Genomic DNA, 18,070 nt, shown 5'->3' on the forward strand with positions numbered 1-18,070 from the left:
GAGGCAGCAGCATGGAGCCACGGCCAAGGCCGTCCAAGGGTCAGGATTCTCCGTCCCTACCCAAGGAGGGCCCAGCCAAAAGGCACTGGAGCTCAGAACACAAGGAACTCTGCCACGGACAGGGTGGGGATGGTAGCCCTGGAGAACCAGCTCGACAGGCTGCTCTGGGTTCTAGTTTCTCCCTTACCCACCCACCCCCCACCCCACGAGCTCAGTTTGCTCAGATGAAGCACAGGGAGATGGGTCTGGTGAAACTAGAAGAGCAGGAGGAGCAGCATGCTGGGGCTTGCATGCTGGGGGCAGGGACAGAGCAAAGTCTGGGGGGGAGTGGGGAATAGGGCTTCAGCTCTAGTGGGGACATTCCAGCAAAATAAAACATCTGTTTTTTTTTGTTGTTTTTTTTTTTTTTGTTTTTTTAAACTACACTGAGCTTAATTTGAACAGGCAAAGCCTCTTAAGGGCTGGGAAGCCATCAGCTTGGAGTTGCTTCAGAGCTCACTCGGGGGCGTGCCGGGTGCCAGGAGCAGGCACAGAGGACAGAGCTTGGGCACAGGTGTATACTGCTGCCCTTCTGGGATTTTAGTTTAAACTCTGGTTAACTTCCTGCCGCAACCTCTGGGCAGGGACGTTCCTGGGCTCAAGTTGCAGGAGACTGCTGATGTCTTCAAAGCTGGATTTATAGTCCTGAGAGGAGAGAGAGGGTGGTGAAGACGGAGACCCAACTGGGGGGCAGAGGGTCTCAACCCGTGGGCCTGCCCTGAGCAACGTGGGCTCCCCAGGAGATGAACATGGTATTCCCCACCTTGCCCTGCCTCCGCTCTGGACGTGCCACTTCAGACATGGACGTCCCCACAGGTACCAGTCAGGCTGTTTACCTTCAGTGCCTTGTAGGCTTGTGCTCGTCTGTAGAACGCCTTCACGTTCTTTCCATCCAGCCTGAGGGCCTCTGTGCAATCCTTCACTGCCTCCTTATACTGCTTCAGGACCAGATGGCAGAGTGCTCTGATGGGGGAAGACCATTTGGAGGGTTCAGTCATGGCTTCGAGGCTGCCCACCAGCCATAAGGTGGGGGTGACTGTGGATTCACTGAGCACCCGATCTGTGCTGGGCCCCCTATAGCTCCCTTACCCCTGCAGCAATGCCGGCCCTGCTCTACAGATGGAAGGTGCTGGCTGGCTCGGGGGTGGGGTGGGGGGGTGGGGTGGGGAGGTGTCAGGGGTCGGGGGGGGGGGGAACACCTGTACCAGGGCTGCTGTGGGGCGGAGCCTGGATGGGGGCACAACCTGCAGGACTCCACACCCTGACCGGTTGGTTCCGTCACTCAGACTACTCCATGTTCCCATCCTGTGCTCTTTTGCTCCTGATAGATTAAAAAGCCCTCTACCTGAAACATCAGAACTGGACCCTGAGGATGGACATGTGGACATGCTAGCGGGAAGACGTAAAGATGTCTGCAACTCACTCTGAATGTGCCCAAACCAAGATGGACCAATCAATGGCTACACAGTGATAGAACAAATGTAACACCACATTAACGAAGAATTTAGGTGTATGAGTGTTCAATGTACAATTAAACTTATATTGTGATCATTTTCATAATCATGGGAAAAAAGTTGCATGCATCCATCCATACAGCGTTCTGCATCTATGGGGAAAAAAGTATGAACATCTTCCTCAGTGTGTTCTCCCCAGACGGCCACTAAAAACAGGTGTCTTGGAGCTCCTTCCGGAACTCCGTTCCACCTCACTATTTGCAATGGGAGCCGTATTCACTTAGTTGGATGAACCATAACTTATTTTACCAATTCTCTATCTGGATGTATTTTTCATTCCTCCCAGTTTGTAAATGTAAGATGCTGCTATGAGCCTCCCTGTACATAAAACTTAGATGCCTACTGGGAGGGATGGATGGGTCAACAGATTTACAAATGCACCTTGACTGTTATTGCCAAAACGCTCTCCAAAAGAGCTGCTCTCTTAGGCTCTATCCATAACTATTTCTATTTTCCTGTAACTGTACCAACCCCAGGTGTCAACCTTTAACTTCAGTCAATAATGGAAGAAAAGGTCTGTTTTACTATAGTTGCTTTCAATATGCACAAAGCTCAGTACCTTTACATAAGGCTTTCTAACCTCATGAAATCAAATTTACCTTTAACGACCTCTGTGATCCCTATCCCCTACCCCACAACAATTTTAATAGTTTCCCCACTATGAGATAATTAACCTACACATTCTTCTAGAACTTAATGGTTTTACTTTCTACATTTGAAACTGTGATCTGCTTAGAATTTATTTTAAAAGATGGAGTAAGATAGAGATTCAGGTTTATTTTTAACTCCTATCCAGTCAATGGAACACCATTCATTGGATAATCCCTCTTTTTTCTACACTTTATCATATGCTGAATTCTTATGCTGCTATTCACATTTTTTCCTAATAAACTTTGGAACCATCGTAAAGAAAATTCTAGTGGTTTCATTATGATTGAGGGGAATTTATAAATTAAAAAAATTGATACAAGGGGGAGCTTTTTCTAAGTAATCTCTATACCTAGGTGTGGGGCCCAAACCCATGACCCTGAGATCAGGAGCTGTATGCTCCACTGGCACAGTCAGCCAGAGTATCCCCCCAACACTGCTATGTACGAACTTAAAAGCAGGCACAAATTCTGGGGAACTCTTCCCAATGAAGGGGTCCTAACTTAGGCAGGTTCTGTGACTAACCAGTAGAGAGGAAAGGATGTGCTGTAAGTTCCAATGCTAGGTTACACAGGCCTTGGGGCTACAGCCTGGGTTCTTGAAGCCTTGAGCTGCCATTTGAGAAGCCACCTACCCTGGAGCCACCATGCTGTGAGGAAGCTCAAGCCAGCATATGAGAAAAGGCTGCCAGGACAGAAAGAAAAAAGGTGCCAGCTGGCCCGAGTGGTGCCGTCCCCGGGGCCACACATGCCAGTGAAGGCTTCAGAGGACTCCAGCCACACCTACTATTTTGTTGCTCCTGAAAGAGAGATCCTAAGTAAGGTCTGCCCTTTCTGAATTCCTGCTCACAAATCATGAGCAAAATAAAATGGCTGTCGTAAGCTACTAAGTTTTAGAATAGTGGTCCTTGATTTAAATTTCAACATAGAATTCTAAGGAAACTGGTTTTCTCCCAGTGGGCTCTGGCAAATTAGAGAAGTTTAGCTAAGTTTCTGGGAAGTAGAAGAACCATGCATTACATATGATGTGGGGATTGCAGAGTATAAATGTGATAGGTATTACGTTAATACTTCTAAAGATTATATTTAAGATGTTAAAAGTGTGTGACTCTGGGCTACAAAATAAACCACCTTGGCTTTTGGCAAACAATGATTTTTGTATCCAGTTGAAGGGTGTTCATTACAAAGGAGTCTGGGAGATGATATAGGTGAGAAGGAACCCAAGCTTTGGAGTCACAAAGACCTGGCTTAAGTCCCAACTTGATCAAGTATTTGTTATTGAGCTGTGTGCACACTAATTCATTTTTCTGAACCCACTGTCTCAGAATAAAATAATTCCAGAGTAAATGAGACTCTTCTAAGGGTTCCTTCAGGGCAAGCAGTCAGGTGCCGGGTACGTAAGTGACAGCCCCACTGAAGTACCAGCTGCACAGGGAGAACTGAAGGAAGGCCTAGACGAAGCCCTGGTGCAAGAGCTGCAGATGTACCAGGTGGAGCACTGAAACAGCATCCAGGATGCAGTATAGCTCCAGCCACAGTGGATGGAAAACTCAGTTTTGTGTCAAGTTATTGGGCCTCTAAATTAAATTTATAAGTTATATGGAACCACAACCAAATGCCCACCAAGTCTGTCAAAATAATCCTAAGGTTAAAAAAAATAATAATCTTAAGGTTTGGCTGGAAGGACAAACCTGGAAAAAAAGCCAGTGATGTTCATATAGCACTAATAATTAAAATGGGGTAGCATAGACACACTTGCATGAAAATCCATATTTAAACAAAGCACTGTCTTGAATGTGTTAAAAACCCAGGAAAATAGGCTAATAGAGGTCCCTCGCAATCTGAGGTGAACGAGTCCAGTGGGCTCAGAGACAAGTGAGTCAAAATGCTGCTGCAGAAACAGAACAAATGGGCAGCAGCCTTTCCTCCGGTGAGGCCAGCAGACTGAGGCACCCGTGATCCAATCAGCCAGTAAAACCACGTCCCAAATTCTAAAATCCAGGCTTTAAAACTAAACATTCTCCTTTTAACTTATTTCACAACAAAACCTGACCTGCGTAGGCATGAGGCCCCTTTAACACTGCCCCATGTGAACACAGGAGTTCCCTATGTTTCACGGCAGAAAGGTTAACAACGAACTTTAGCAACCGCCCCCGACCCTATGGGAGTACTTATGTAGTCCAGTGTATGGATCGTATTACCTTACTCAAATCTGGAACACATTTTATATCAAAAATTTTGGATAGGGAATGGCAAGACTATAGTAGATCCAAGATTTTTGAACTAAAGAGTAATATGTATATGTTAGCAGTATGGGAGGAACAATCTATAACATTTTATAGTAAATATTTTATAAGAAAGACATGTATCATGGGACGCCTGGGTGGCTCAGCAGTTGAGTGTCTGCCTTTGGCTCAGGGCGTGATCCTAGATTCCTGGGATGGAGTCCCACATCGGGTTCCTTGTATGAAGCCTGCTTCTTCTTCCTCTGCCTATGTTTCTGCCTCTCTCTCTGTGTCTCTCATGAATAAATAAAATCTTAAAAAAAAAAGATGTGCATCAGATTTGGTCCCTTGCTGAATGTTTGAATGTTTCAAGGTTCTGAGAGGAAAACTAATAGATCTCATTGGAGCCAGGTCTGTCTCCACCATTTACTGGCCAGGCGAGTTGGCGTAAAGCCCTTCTGGCTCGAGCCTCTGATTTCTTGACTTTAAAAGGGGAAGACCCCCGACCACCAGTACACCTGAGTATGTTGCAAAGCCGTGACTCCTATCCAATAAAGGGATGGTGCCCCCACTATGGGTGGAAAGAACTGGGAGCCATGGACAGCAGCCCATGGTGCGGGGTGCTCACTGGGCCACAGATCACAGCCTCCAGGCTAGAGGACCCTCTCTCTCTTACTCCCAGGCCAGGCAAGAGTCCACACCTTGGGTTCTGAAACTGTGCTGAGACTGTGCCCATCCTTGTAGCAGGAGGGTCCTGGGAAGCTGTGGGGCTGGGGGCAGGGGGAGGGCCATGAGACAGGTAGGTGTTGAGGCCGTGTCTACATAACAGGCATGCTGCTTGTCCTCACTTGGATGGTTCATGAAAATCTGAGTCTCCAGACTGACAGGATTCAGCTTCTGTTCGTTTAAGAGAGCAAATGCCACTGGCCACATCCTCCTCACGGTGACCAAACACCTGTGAATGCCTATTTCGAGCTATGACGTACTGACTGAACCCTAGGAAGGTAGAGCCCGCCCCAGTCCAGAGAAGACTAGCCAGACAACAGCCACCATCCTGAAACCCCCAGGCCAGCGGCTGCGTGCAGATACCTGTTGCTGTATGTGGCGGACTCCATGTCACTAAATGAGAGGCTTTCACTGTACTTCTCAATAGCTTTCTTATGGTTTCCCTTCTTTACAAGCTCATTGCCTTCTTCCTTCAGAGCTCTGGCTCTCTCCACATCCCCAGCAGAAGGCACTAGATGCAAATTCAGAAGAGGAAAAAGCCATGGAGCGGGTGCCCGAGATCCACGATGCCTCGCCAGCATCGGCTCTTCCCAGGCATCTGTGACCCTCCCCGCACCTGCCCGGGCCTCCCTATCCTGCTCTAAAGCAGCCTCCCTGAGGATCCGAGTCCCCCGTGCAGTTTCCAGTTTTCAGTCAGAGGAGGTTGGGGACTCTTGATGTAAACACACACAGATGTGCACATAAGAACAGATACGTGGTGCAAAGCAGGCCGGGTTCGAGCCCCAGCGCTGCCGCTCCGGAGCTGGGGACTCGGTGTGACCTACCTAAGCCTCTGGGACCTGGGTCTCTCTGTACAATGCAGCACCACGGGGTGGAGGTGGGGGGCACCACCTTCCCCACACTGGCTAGTGTCAGGACAAACCCTGAGAGTACCTCACAAAGTGCAGAGCACCCTATAAACTTACAGCAGGAGAATAAGCAAGGATTTAAGCAAGTCAGCATCTGAGAAAGAAAGAGTGTAGCTCCTAGGCTTTCAGAACAGGGCAGAAGAACCCCCTTGCCCCTCGTCTCTGCTCCTCCCCTCACCCCACGCAGCTCTGCCCCTGCCTTCCTTCCCGGACAGAGACAGCAGGTGAGCTCTGGGATGCTCTTGCTAGGCCCTTAGGCCCTTTGCTGCACAGCCGGGACTCCTGCTCCCGGCCCGCCTCCCAGATCACTGGGTTTCTTTTTTAAAAACTATCTTTAAAATCCTGAGTATTTATGGCAAGGGTAAGCAAGGCTTTAGGAACAAAGCTAACACCCTTGATTTCATCCCTCACCTTGAGAGAGAGACACTTATCATGGCCTTTGGAGCCCTGGAGGGGCCCCCTCCCCCAGGCAACCCACCCCTGGAGGAAACCATGGTCCCTAATTCTGTGTGTCCTTCCCCCCTTTTTCTTGGTAGCTTAGCTATATATATGTATATGTGTATATTTATATGTATATGTATGTGCATATATATATTTATATTGTATATAATGTATATTATATACATACTATATATATGTAAATATATACACACACATATACCACTTGCTGTTTTTAAATTTCATATAAAAAAAAAAAACAGGGATCCCTGGGTGGCGCAGCGGTTTGGCGCCTGCCTTTGGCCCAGGGCACGATCCTGGAGACCCGGGATCAAGTCCCACGTCGGGCTCCCGGTGTGTGGAGCCTGCTTCTCCCTCTGCCTGTGTCTCTGCTATTCTCTCTCTCTCTGTGACTATCATAAATAAATAAAAATTAAAAAAAAAAAAACAAAAAAAAAACAAATAATCCTAAGCATCCTTCCATAACCTGGTTCTGTTTCTTCCCCTCAATACTATTCCTCAGAGTCGCCTGCACTGACACATCTCCCTGGGGTTGGTTCATCCCCACTGCCACAGTTCGGCTCACTCATCCCTTCTACTCAGAGATCCGCCTCGCTTCCAGCTTTGCTGTCTGCTGCTCTCGCAAGCATTCTGCGTGGACACACCTGTCACCTGTTGGGGCCACAAAATACATGCACCTGCAGCTTGCCCCTCACTCTGCCACACGCCACAGGCTGCCGTCATGCTCACTCCCACCTCCCACCAGCGATACCACGCACTGCCTTCTCTAGCTCTCTCCGTCTCTGCCAGAGACTCCCTCCTCTTCTCCCTCCCACCTGAAGAATGCCCCACTTCGAGGTCTAGTTCAACATGCCATCTCCTCCAGGAGCCTTCCCCGGGCCCCCTAGGCGCACGTCCGTTAGTTCCTGTTTTGAACTCCCCCAATACTAAAGGCTCTAAAGCACTTGTCCTTCCTCCTGTATTTGAAAAATGCTGTTTATGTCTCAGTCTCTTATCCAGACCGAGAGCTTCCTGAAGGCCAAGACTGCCTGTCCTCTCTATGTCACACTGCTTGACATGGAGCCTGGAAAATACATGGCTTGGTGACTATGAAAGAATGAAACACGTGGTGGGTGCACTGAAGCCGTCTAGTTCGCCAGCACCCCACACTTCCATTCTAGAGAAGAGTGGGGGGACACATATCAGGTTCCCCTGAGTGCTACCCATGGCCACACACGTTCCCTCCTGGGGAGGGGAGCAAACCTGCTGTCTGCTAACACCCATCCAAAGGCTTTGGCCCTCACACCTTCTGTACCTCCCATCCTCCATACCTAGCTTGCTGGGCCCAGCTACTTCCCCGAGGCGTGGTGAGCCGGATGCCTGAAGGATGGTATCCCCAACTGCACACTGTGGAGGCAGAGAATCTCCTGTTTTGGGGCTACCTGGCTTTGATCTTCCCTCTTATTCCACCTCCAGGGTCTCACTGATGTGGGTGTTCTTGGGGAAGCATTCCTCTCCAGCTATGAAGTTGGGAGCAGATGGCTCAGGGTGGAGCTCATCACAGAATCTCAGCCCCTGGTCACAGGGACTAGTTCAGAGAATGGCCCGTGACCAAACAGGCCAGAATACAATGAGAAGACATGTGACCTAGGGATTCAAAGGAAAGAAACCCTCTCTTTCTTAGGGAGCTATCAGAAGACAACCACCTTTTCCCACCTTTTTCTCTTCCTCTGGGACACAAGGCCAGGAACTATTTAACAGCTACTTTACTAATGGGAGGGAAGATTGTCCCAAGACAAAGCAGACACACTAGAGGAAAGAGCTGAGAAGACTACAGAGGAATGGAGTCAGAGTCTGATAATGTAGTGAACTGCTAGAGCAAACCTTGCCTGAACCTGAACTTGGAACTTTTCAGTTCCATAAGCCAATGCATTCTGTTATTTTTACCACGTTGAGTTTTTCTGTTCTTGCCACCAAAAACATCCTAGATCATCCATCCCCAATGCTGCCAGAGGAAAGAGAAGGAAACTAACGCTATATACCTATATATGTCAGGCTGAGAATTCAACTTGCCTTCTCTATCACTGAATCTGTAAAGTGGTGGGTGGGCTTTCTCATCGCTCTCAGGATGGAACTGAGAGGACAGTCTCTAAGAGAACAAGACTTGTTTTCTTACATAATTGTTATAGCTCAGCATAAGCATCACTGATTTTTACAGGATTACTCTAAAGAAGGTGGCTATGGGGAGATTGTAATGCTCTGGGTAGGATGTCACAGCTTACCTGTGGTCTTTGCAGTTGTGGTTTCTTTGAATTTGCTTTTAGCTATCTCTTTCTGGTATTCCGGAGGCGAGAAATCCCACCTCTTCTGGGCTGAAACAGGCACCAGGGGAATAGAGGGCAGCTTCAGGCGCCACTGGGGCCCCAGTGAGTCCACGAGAGCTCTGGTCATTCTGGAAAGGCAGGCAGTATTACAGGGAGGTTTGCGGTTGGGTCAAAATATTCCTTCTCTCATAAATCCAAAGTGGGTGTACAAGAGCCATCATCCCCTTATAGTCCTTCTGACAAACAGCAGGAACGGAACCGAAGTCTGCCACCATGACCCTCCCTCCCTGCCTGGCCATCAGTTGGCCACACTGTTACCTTCAAAGTGGTGACTTGCTGCTTCTTAAGGGTACTTCAACCTTACCCCCGAAGGACCACACGCGCCCCAAGAAGGGATTGTATGTCTTATATTTTCTTAATGGATCTATTACAAGGACATGTAAGCACCTGACATTTGATTACTGCTCAGACTTTTAAAAAATACAAATCTTAGGTCATTATCAAGTTTTAAAATCCTCCACTGGTTCCCATTTTCCTAGGTTGACAGGGCCTGAGATCTGGTCCCCTCCCCACCTCCATTTTGACCGTGTGCCACATTCCCTCTTGATCTGTTTGTTCCAGCCTTTGCACATGCTTTTCCCTCTACCTGGAATGATCTCTTCACTTCCCACTCCCCATCTCCTCCTTCTGGGCCCAGCTAACTTGCTTAAAACGCTGCTTTGGGACCACATCCATTTGGTTACGTGATCTCCAGCACCTAGCACATCGCCAGGTGGGTGCCAGGTATGTGCTCCATCAGTGAGTAAAGCCAATTGTGTGGTTTTTCTGCTCCAACGACTGGGCTCCTATGTGACTAGAAAGAAAGCGTCACAGGCTGCTATCACTACAAACTCATGGTCTCTGACTAAGCCCCCAAAGCTATTTCAAACCTCCACCTTCCTCAGCCTGGTTCTCCAACCCCTCCTGCTTTTTCAGGGCACCCTTCCTGGTCCCACCTGCACAGGCACCGAATCCTTCCTATTTCTCTCCTGTCACCACTGAGGAAGTGATAAGGCCAGTCTCTCCACCTCAGCTCTGGGCCTCACCTCCTCCTACCTCCATCAGGAACCACGGCCAGCAGCTCTCCTCTAGCTTGATCTTCTCTACTGTCTTCCAACTGTCTGCATTTAACTACTTCCTCACTTCGTAAGACCCCCCTGGAGACCCTGCTCTGCCACCGCAGCTGGACTCCCCTGCTTCTCACAGCCAGGCTTCTTAAATCCACGGCCACCTGGGCTTCTGACCCTCCTGGATGCTTCCATAACCACCACCAGAAGCTCTCACTCTGAAACGCAGAAGCCTGCTTAAGTCATTAGAACACCTGACGGGAATGAGGTCTTCACCCTTCTGGAAAGACTTCTTCCCTAAATGCTCCAAGTTTCCTCCTGCCCTCCAGCTGCAGTTCTCCTGGAAGTCCCTCAATGCTGCAACTTTCAAAACGTCATCCTGCTCACTTGCTGGGGGGGGGGTCTTTTTTTTCTCCCACAACCTCAACTCACCTCTATGCTGACAGACCTTCAAATCCACATGCCTGCCTTGTATTTGTCTCTTCTGCTCCAAAACCCACATAACACCAGCCACTGTCCTTAAGTCTCTCGGTCCCCTCCAACTCAACGCATCAGCCACCGGATGATTCTCCTGTTCTTCCCTTCTCACCATCCGCAACAGCCAAATTCCCTGGACTGCTACTTAACTGTCCCCAGAACTGATCCCCGCATCCTCTTTCCACTGTCTCCACCCTCTGAGTTACTCCCCAGCCCTTCCAGTTCTGTTCTTCTTCGTGTCACCCGGCAACATGGCAGCCAGGGGGCTCTTCTCCCAAATCTGCTCATGCAACTCCCCTGTGAAAGACCCTTTCACAATGCCTCACCCTGCCTAGATTAGGTCCAGGACCTGTGTAATCTGGCCTCACCTCACATGTCCGAGCTGAGCTGCTCACCAGCAGCACCAAGTGACATGGGACTTCTCACAACTCCTGGAATACATCATCCTGGCTCACCCTGCACAGCTGCCCTTCCTGTGGCCCTGGCCCCAGATGTCTCTGTTTCTTTTTTATTTTTTTTTTTAATTTATTTATTCATTCATGAGAGACACAGAGAGAGAGAGAGAGGGGGCAGAGACACAAGCAGAGGGAGAAGCAGGCTCCATGCAGGGAACCTGACATGGGACTCGATCCCGGGTCTCCAGGATCATGCCCTGGGCTGAAGGTGGCGCTAAATCGCTGAGCCACCAGGGCTGCCCTAATGTCTGTTTCTCAGCCTCAGCTTACCTCCTCTGCAAAGTCTTGACTGGCTCCCCCATCCCCGGCTGGTCAGGTGTCCCCTTCTGCCCCCACGGCCTCCTGGGCCGCCTGCCACCACAGCACCCACCACACTGTGGTGCACTGGGCTGTGACTGGCTGGGGTTCCCCATGAGACCAGGGGTTTCATCAGGGCAGGAAGAGCTTTGTCTCAGGCATCACCCCAGGCCCTAATGCAAAGGTGGGTACATCTGAGTGGCAGATCAGGCCCTAATGCAAAGTCGGGTACATCTGAGTGGCAGATTCTGCTGAACAATAAAAACTAAAAAGGAGGCAGAGAGAAAAACAAGTCATGCTAAAAGCAATACACCAAACACATGCCACGAAGTCCTGGGAAGGGTTTGCTATTACTGCAGAGTCTGGCTTTCGAGCAGCCCATGCAAAGAGGGGAAACACAATCAGTTACACAAATGAGGGCATCCGTGGCTAGAACAAACTGCCACTCAAAAGCCAGGAGGAAATGCCCCCTGCCAGGCCTCACACAGGGGTCACAGTACCACACACTGACCCACCCCTGCGAACACCAGTCCTGTAGTGTTGGGTCCCAGATGCCCCTGTCTTACTTTCCCCACTCCACAGAGGTCTGTGAAACAGGTAGGGTCTGGGCCTGTTTTTTATTGCAGTCCTCCCTATACACTGGGCACAATCCCTGACACAGAGCTCAGTAAGTTCTTACTATGCGAATGAATCTGAGCAGCTGGGTAATCAATCCAGCAATCCTCTCACTCTGACCTCTCAAGGCCCCACTGAACACAACAGTGGACTCGACTCTCCTTCCACCCCTTCCCCACGTGCTCACTAGGAGTTTCTCGGCCTTGCTCAGAGGGACCCCCTGAAGGTGACCAAAGTCGTGGTCCCGAGTGAATCCCAGAGGACAGGGAGTTCTAGAGAGATAGCCTGAAGTGACTCACGCTCACCTGTTGATGCCTTCTAGGGCCGAGGCCACCTTGTCATCAATCTGCAGCACAGTCTTATAGTCGACGTAGGCCAGGGGGTACTTCTCCAGAGCCTCATAGGCCGATGCTCGCCGCAGCAAGGGCTTCATGCTGAAGGGAATCAGGGCCAGCGCTCTAGAGCAGGGGGCAGAAATGTCATCTGGCTGTTAAGTCACAAGGCAGGGTCACCGGCAGCTTCCAGTACACAAGAGGTCACATCTGGCACAGAGACACTGCTAAAAAGGCCAAACCTTAGCAGAGGGGCTTTCCAGCTTAGACTGAAGAAGAGAAAGGAGGATGGGCAAAAAACCACAAATACTGTGAAATCTGTGTGTCCAGGCACCAATATTCATAGTTGCAATCCCCCCACATGAAGAACAAGTGCCTGTAGCTTTCATTCTTCCAAGTGTTTCTACAGAGTCTGACCTGGTGGGAGAAATAGGCTCTGCAGTCAGATGGTGTCTGGACTCCACCTCTGCCACCAACCACATGGCCCCCAGCAGATCACTTTACGGCCTCCATTCTAGCCTGGGCCGGACGGTAAACTTACTCCGCAGAGCAGTCATGAGCCTTCCAAGAAGGAAACCTGGCACAGAGCAACTTACACGGGCTCCATGAGCACGCTCACCTCTCCTCTTCTCATCTAGCACCAGGGCATGAATTACGGTGAAGCCATAGGATATCGGGTCTAGGAACACATGAAGACATGTGTCCCACTTCAGTGATGAGGAAATAAGGCAGTGTCAGACTGCCTTGCAGAAGGAACAAGTATGAAAAACTGAACGTCCTTTACATCTGGGTCATCGATGGATACCTTCTGCTCCTTGCTTCACTAACCTCTGTCCCTCTTTCTTTCTCTCCCATGCACATCCACCCCAGAAAACACCTGGGCAAACCAGTCACGAGTCTGCAACTCAACCTCATCCTGAGGGCCCCAGTCTCACAGGGCCCTGGAGGCCCACCTCTAAGTCCTTGCCCTACTCCCTTTCTGGCAGACTCCGGAGATACAAGTCAGAGGCCACAAGCACCAGTCAGTGACCTGGTGACACCTAAAGACCCTTCCTAATTATCTGGCATAGCTCTAGCTGTGGGAATCGGTCCAAAGAAGAGGCTCCTCTCCTGAGACCCCACCCCCCCCCCCGAGGTCACCCCGGCTACTTACGAAGTGCAATCCTTGATGCAGTCCCTGCAGTTGCCATCCTTCAGGTGGCACGCGGCGCGGTTAGAGAAGAGAATACTTTCTTCTTCAGGGTTCGAACAACCTGCCAGGTGGAAGCGGAAAGTACGAGATTAATAGGGAAATGGATGCCGTGGGACCCTGGGGTGTCTTTCATTCCTGAGCTCTCTGGGCTACCTGACCAGGCTCGCTGGTCTGATGGACTGCCAGCTTTGTCATCCTTACACGGGGGTGAGAGCAGCAAGCTTCCTGCCACCCACAGGGAACCGAGTACCTTCTCATTCACTCACTCCAGCACTGAAGTTAGGACCAGGCAAAAGACAAAACAGGAACCAGCTGGCTTCTGCTCAAAGAAATCCATGCTCTAACTATGTGTGTATGTGTGTGTGTTTGGGTGTGTGTGTGAATTTTGTTACAAAAAGCATGTAAACCCAGTAAGAGGGGTTCCTGAAAAAGAAAAAGAAGAATGTGATAAATAGACTGAACGGGTATTATGGGGACACAAAAGACAGAGACTAATCCTACTTGGTCAAATCAGAGAGGACTTTGCCAGGACAATGCACAACTTAATTAGGGGATGGATTCAAGCTACCCCCCATTGGGGAGGAGAATTATCAGACACTTCTCTAAAGGTAATCCTTATCCTCAGCAATCTTAGAAGCCCATGTCTTTTACTGTGTGGCCACGATGACTTTTAATTTTAAAAATAATTTTTCAGGCAGCCCAGGTGGCTCAGCAGTTTAGCGCCGCCTTCAGCCCAGGGCCTGATCCTAGAGACCCAGGATCGAGTCCCATGTCGGGCTCCCTGCATGGAGCCTGCTTCTCCCTCTGCCTGTGTCTGCCTTTCTCTCTCTCTGTGTCTCTCATGAATAAATAAATAAAATCTTTAAAAAATAATAAATAAAAATAATTTTTCAACCACTTCATACCCACTAGCAGAGACCATAATGGAAAACAAACAAACAAAAAGCTCCAAAACTATTAAGTGCTGACTCAGTAATTCCCCTCCTGGGTATATATGCCAAAGAATTAAAAACAAACTCTTTTCTGAAGACTATAAAACATCTAGAATACAGTAAAAGATATACTTGACGTCCATCACTGGACTTGGCATACATTACATTTGTTCCCAACCTTTTTCATTTCTGAGATGGCTAAAGCCCCACTTATCCTCATCTTTTGCCCTATGCTTCTTCCCCAGACTCTGGGAGGTCAGCGTAACCCTGAAGTTGGTATGTAACATTCTTCTTCTTCTTTTTTTTAAAGATTTTATTTATTTATTTATTCATGAGAGAGACACACAGAGAGAGGCAGAGACACAGGCAGAGGGAGAAGCAGGCCCCATGCAGGGAGCCCGACATGTGACTCGATCCTGGGTCTCCAGGATCAGGCCCTGGGCTGAAGGTGGCGCTAAACCGCTGAGCCACCTGGGCTGCCCTGTAACATTCTTTTATATGTATGTTTGCCTACCTCTATTACATATGGTTCACAGGGAAGAGAATATGCCATTTTATAGCTTTCAAAGCTTTTAGAAATTAAGTGGTACCTCGCTGCCTATCCTTCCACAACTTAATTTTTTCCACTACGTATGTTGCCACATAGAGGGATGATCGCTTTTGTTCAATATCAACAATAACAAACCTAAAAAAATATATAATAACTAATGCACACATTAAAAACAACAAAATAGGGCAGCCTGGGTGACTCAGTGGTTTAGCGCCGCCTTTAGCCCAGGGTGTGATCCTGGAGACCCAGGATCGAGTCCCATGTCGGGCTCCCTGCATGGAGCCTGCTTCTCCCTCTGCCTGTGTCTCTGCCTCTCTGAGTCTGTCATGAATAAATAAAATATTTAAAAATAATAATAATAATAACTTTCTCCCTGACTTTACTAGGCCCTGAGTGGGACAGCAAAGTACAGAAAAAAGTAAAATATATCCTTGCCCTTAAGGAACAAGTACAAGTACTCAGAACTTGCAGTCCCTCTCAAGTCGCTAGGGCTTGGTCGCACAGAAACAGCAGCGGTGCCATGGGAAGGGCATGGGAACCTATGATTCTGCCGGTGAGCCCACAGGAGTCACTCAATCCCTCTGATCGTATGTGCTCACCTGTCACATCAAGATTCTACTTCACAGACTTGCTGGAATGGTCTATTTTGTTAGGTTGCTCCCTGCTGTCCTTTCAAGATCAGCAAAACTGATCAGAGAAATCAAGGGATTTGCCCATAAAACATGTGAAAAATCAATAGCAAGAGCAGAATCAAATGCTGGTCCCCCCTACTAAATCCAGACTCCAGGCCAGCCCTTCTAAGAATCCAGAATAAATCTATACAAAGGAATAAGCTTTTCCAGGTCAACTGGGGTAAGATGAAAGAAAAAGGCAGAAATTATCAGTATATCAGATTTGTCAGTGACTTCATCAAGTGAGGCTGAGATGAGGAGGTGGGTCTAAAGAAGAGTGTCCTAGAAAAACAAGAGGATTTGAGAAGTCTAGCACAATGATTTAAAACATGGACTTGGGATCCCTGGGTGGTGCAGCGGTTTGGCGCCTGCCTTTGGCCCAGGGCGCGATCCTGGAGACCCGGGATCGAATCCCACATCGGGCTCCCGGTGCATGGAGCCTGCTTCTCCCTCTGCCTGTGTCTCTGCCTCTCTCTCTCTCTCTCTCTCTGTGACTATCATAAATAAATAAATAAATAAATAAATAAATAAATAAATAAATAAATTAAATAAATAAATTAAATAAATTAAATAAATAAATAAATAAATAAATAAATAAATAAATAAATAAATAAATGGACTTAGGGACGCCCGGGTGGCTCAGGGGTTGAGCGCTTGCCTTCGGCTCAGGGCGTGATCCTGGAGACCTGGGATTGAGTCCCACATCGGGCTCCCTGCATGGAGCCTGCTTCTGTCTCTGCGTCTCTCATGAAAATAAAATCATAAAAAAAATTAAATAAAACATGGACTTAAAAATCAGACAGACCCATATTCAAATCCTGCCTCTGATTCCTTCATTGTGTAACCCAGGGTTAACTCTTCTGGACTCCTCATCTATGACGTGTCTTATCCATAAGTTTGTATGAAGATAAAAAGGAATGATGTCTGTAGTGTCTAGCACACAGTAAAGGACTCAACAAATGCTAGCCGAGAAGAGAAGGGGAAACAGGTAGTACAGAAAATGAGGGCTCATGGGTAAGACGTTCTGGAGGAGATTGGGGGCAATGGGCTGTGGTTGGTTAGAATGAGGCTTACCTCTTCTCCAAAGTGTCTTCCCATGAGCTAGAGGCCGGGAAGAACTGATAAGGATGCGCAGCTCCTCTATTTAAAACAGAGCTCCCCAGTAGCCTCCCATCAGGGAATAAAATCCAAACTCCTTACCACCACCTTACCATGTAAAATGCCTATGCAATACGGCTCTGCCTACCTGCCCTCAATACTTACTGTTCCTCCACTCTCTATGGGGCTCACTAGGCTCTGGCTCCTGCAACACAGCACGCTTATTCTGCCCTGGCGCCCTTTGTAAAGGACAGTTCTCTCCACCTGGAATATGCAGCACCCAAAACTGTGCCTGCTTGGCTTCTTCTCATCATTTGGACATCAACATCACTTCTAATGTCACTTCTTCCAAGTTGTCCCTGACCTTCCACTCTAAAGGAGCTCCCCAGTCACCCCTCTCACCACGTTACTGTATCTGCCCCCTCCACTTTTTAAAATATTTTATTTATTTATTCATGAGAGACACAGAGTGAGGCAGAGACACAGGCAGAGGGAGAAGCAGGCTCCCTGCCCAATCCCAGGATCACTACCTGAGCCAAAGGCAGATGCTCAACCACTGAGCCACCCAGGTGCCCCTTATATTTATCTTCCTCGCAGCCCTAATCCTTATCAGATAGGCCTTATGTACATTTGGATAAAGAAAGGTGGTATATCCATACAACAGAAAATGAAGCAGCCTTAAAAAAAAGAAGAAATGTCACATGCTACGACATGGATTACAAGGCCCTTGAGACCGTTTTGCTAAGCGAAATAAGCCAGTCACAAAAGACAAACACTGTATGACCTCACTCATTTGAAGTACCTAAGGTAATCAAAATCATAGGTAGGCAAAGGAGAAAAGTGGAAACCCAGGGCTGAGGGGGGGTAAGGAAGACAGATTAGTGTTTAGCAGGTACAGAGTTCCACCGTCGCAGATGAAAAAGTTCTAGCGATCTGCTGCACGACCATGTGAATGTACTTAAGACCCCACTTAAAAATGGTTAAGGTAAATTCAACGCTGTTTTTATTTTATTTTATTATTGTTTTTTATTATTTATTTTTTTTTTACTGCAATAAAAAAATGTGATAAGACCCCCATTACCATGGAACTATGTTTGTGATTTGTCAGTGAAAAAGAACCAGGAATAAAACTGTATTATAATTAAAAAAAGAAAAAAGTGTTAAGGGCCAAGGAAGTTTCTCGTAGGATGCCGGGGCGGGTGGGGGAACGGCGGGAAGGATGCCCGGGAGCCCGGTGAGCCAGCTGGCCGCGGGGAAAGCAAGCCCCGGGCTGACCCAGGGCGGGAGCGAGGTGTGGGCGGCGGCGGGGGTCACGGAGGGAGAAGCCGGCCGGCGGGGGGACGGGAGGGCGCGGGGGCCCAGGTCCTACCTTGCGCCTGCAGCGCCCGCAGCGCGCGGCTGTAGAGCCCCGCGGCCTCGGCGAACTGGCCGTTGCGGAAGCTCTGGTTGCCGGCGGCGCGGAGCCCCTCCACGGAGTCTGCGAGCTTGGGGACCATCCCGCGGCCGGGCCGGCGCACCGGGGGC

The 18,070-nt window shown here is 48.8% G+C and overlaps 1 protein-coding gene across 1 annotated transcript; it reads right to left on the bottom strand.

Annotated features, from left to right (window-relative positions):
* Positions 1-320: 320 nt before the first annotated feature.
* Positions 321-18,070, bottom strand: TOMM34 (translocase of outer mitochondrial membrane 34). The gene is made up of 7 exons (XM_038572428.1): positions 17,916-18,070; positions 13,257-13,356; positions 12,077-12,229; positions 8,780-8,949; positions 5,515-5,662; positions 876-1,002; positions 321-684 (listed from the first exon to the last, which is right to left on the bottom strand). The coding sequence occupies exons 1-7, from the start codon at positions 18,040-18,042 to the stop codon at positions 580-582; spliced, it is 930 nt and encodes a 309-aa protein (XP_038428356.1). The 5' UTR covers positions 18,043-18,070; the 3' UTR covers positions 321-579.

This window comes from Canis lupus, chromosome 24 (assembly GCF_011100685.1).
Source record: "Canis lupus familiaris isolate Mischka breed German Shepherd chromosome 24, alternate assembly UU_Cfam_GSD_1.0, whole genome shotgun sequence".
NCBI lineage: Eukaryota > Metazoa > Chordata > Mammalia > Carnivora > Canidae > Canis > Canis lupus.

What these genes read in the sequence shown, in the direction of transcription:
- TOMM34 (XM_038572428.1), bottom strand. Translation starts at nt 18,042, where the DNA reads ATGGTCCCCAAGCTCGCAGACTCCGTGGAGGGGCTCCGCGCCGCCGGC. An exon ending in GCCCTAGAAGGCATCAACAG is followed by an intron (nt 8,950 to 12,076) that starts GTGAGCGTGAGT and finishes CTGCCTTTCCAG; the next exon opens with AATGACCAGAGCTCTCGTGG. An exon ending in CACAACTGCAAAGACCACAG is followed by an intron (nt 5,663 to 8,779) that starts GTAAGCTGTGAC and finishes ATTTGCATCTAG; the next exon opens with TGCCTTCTGCTGGGGATGTG.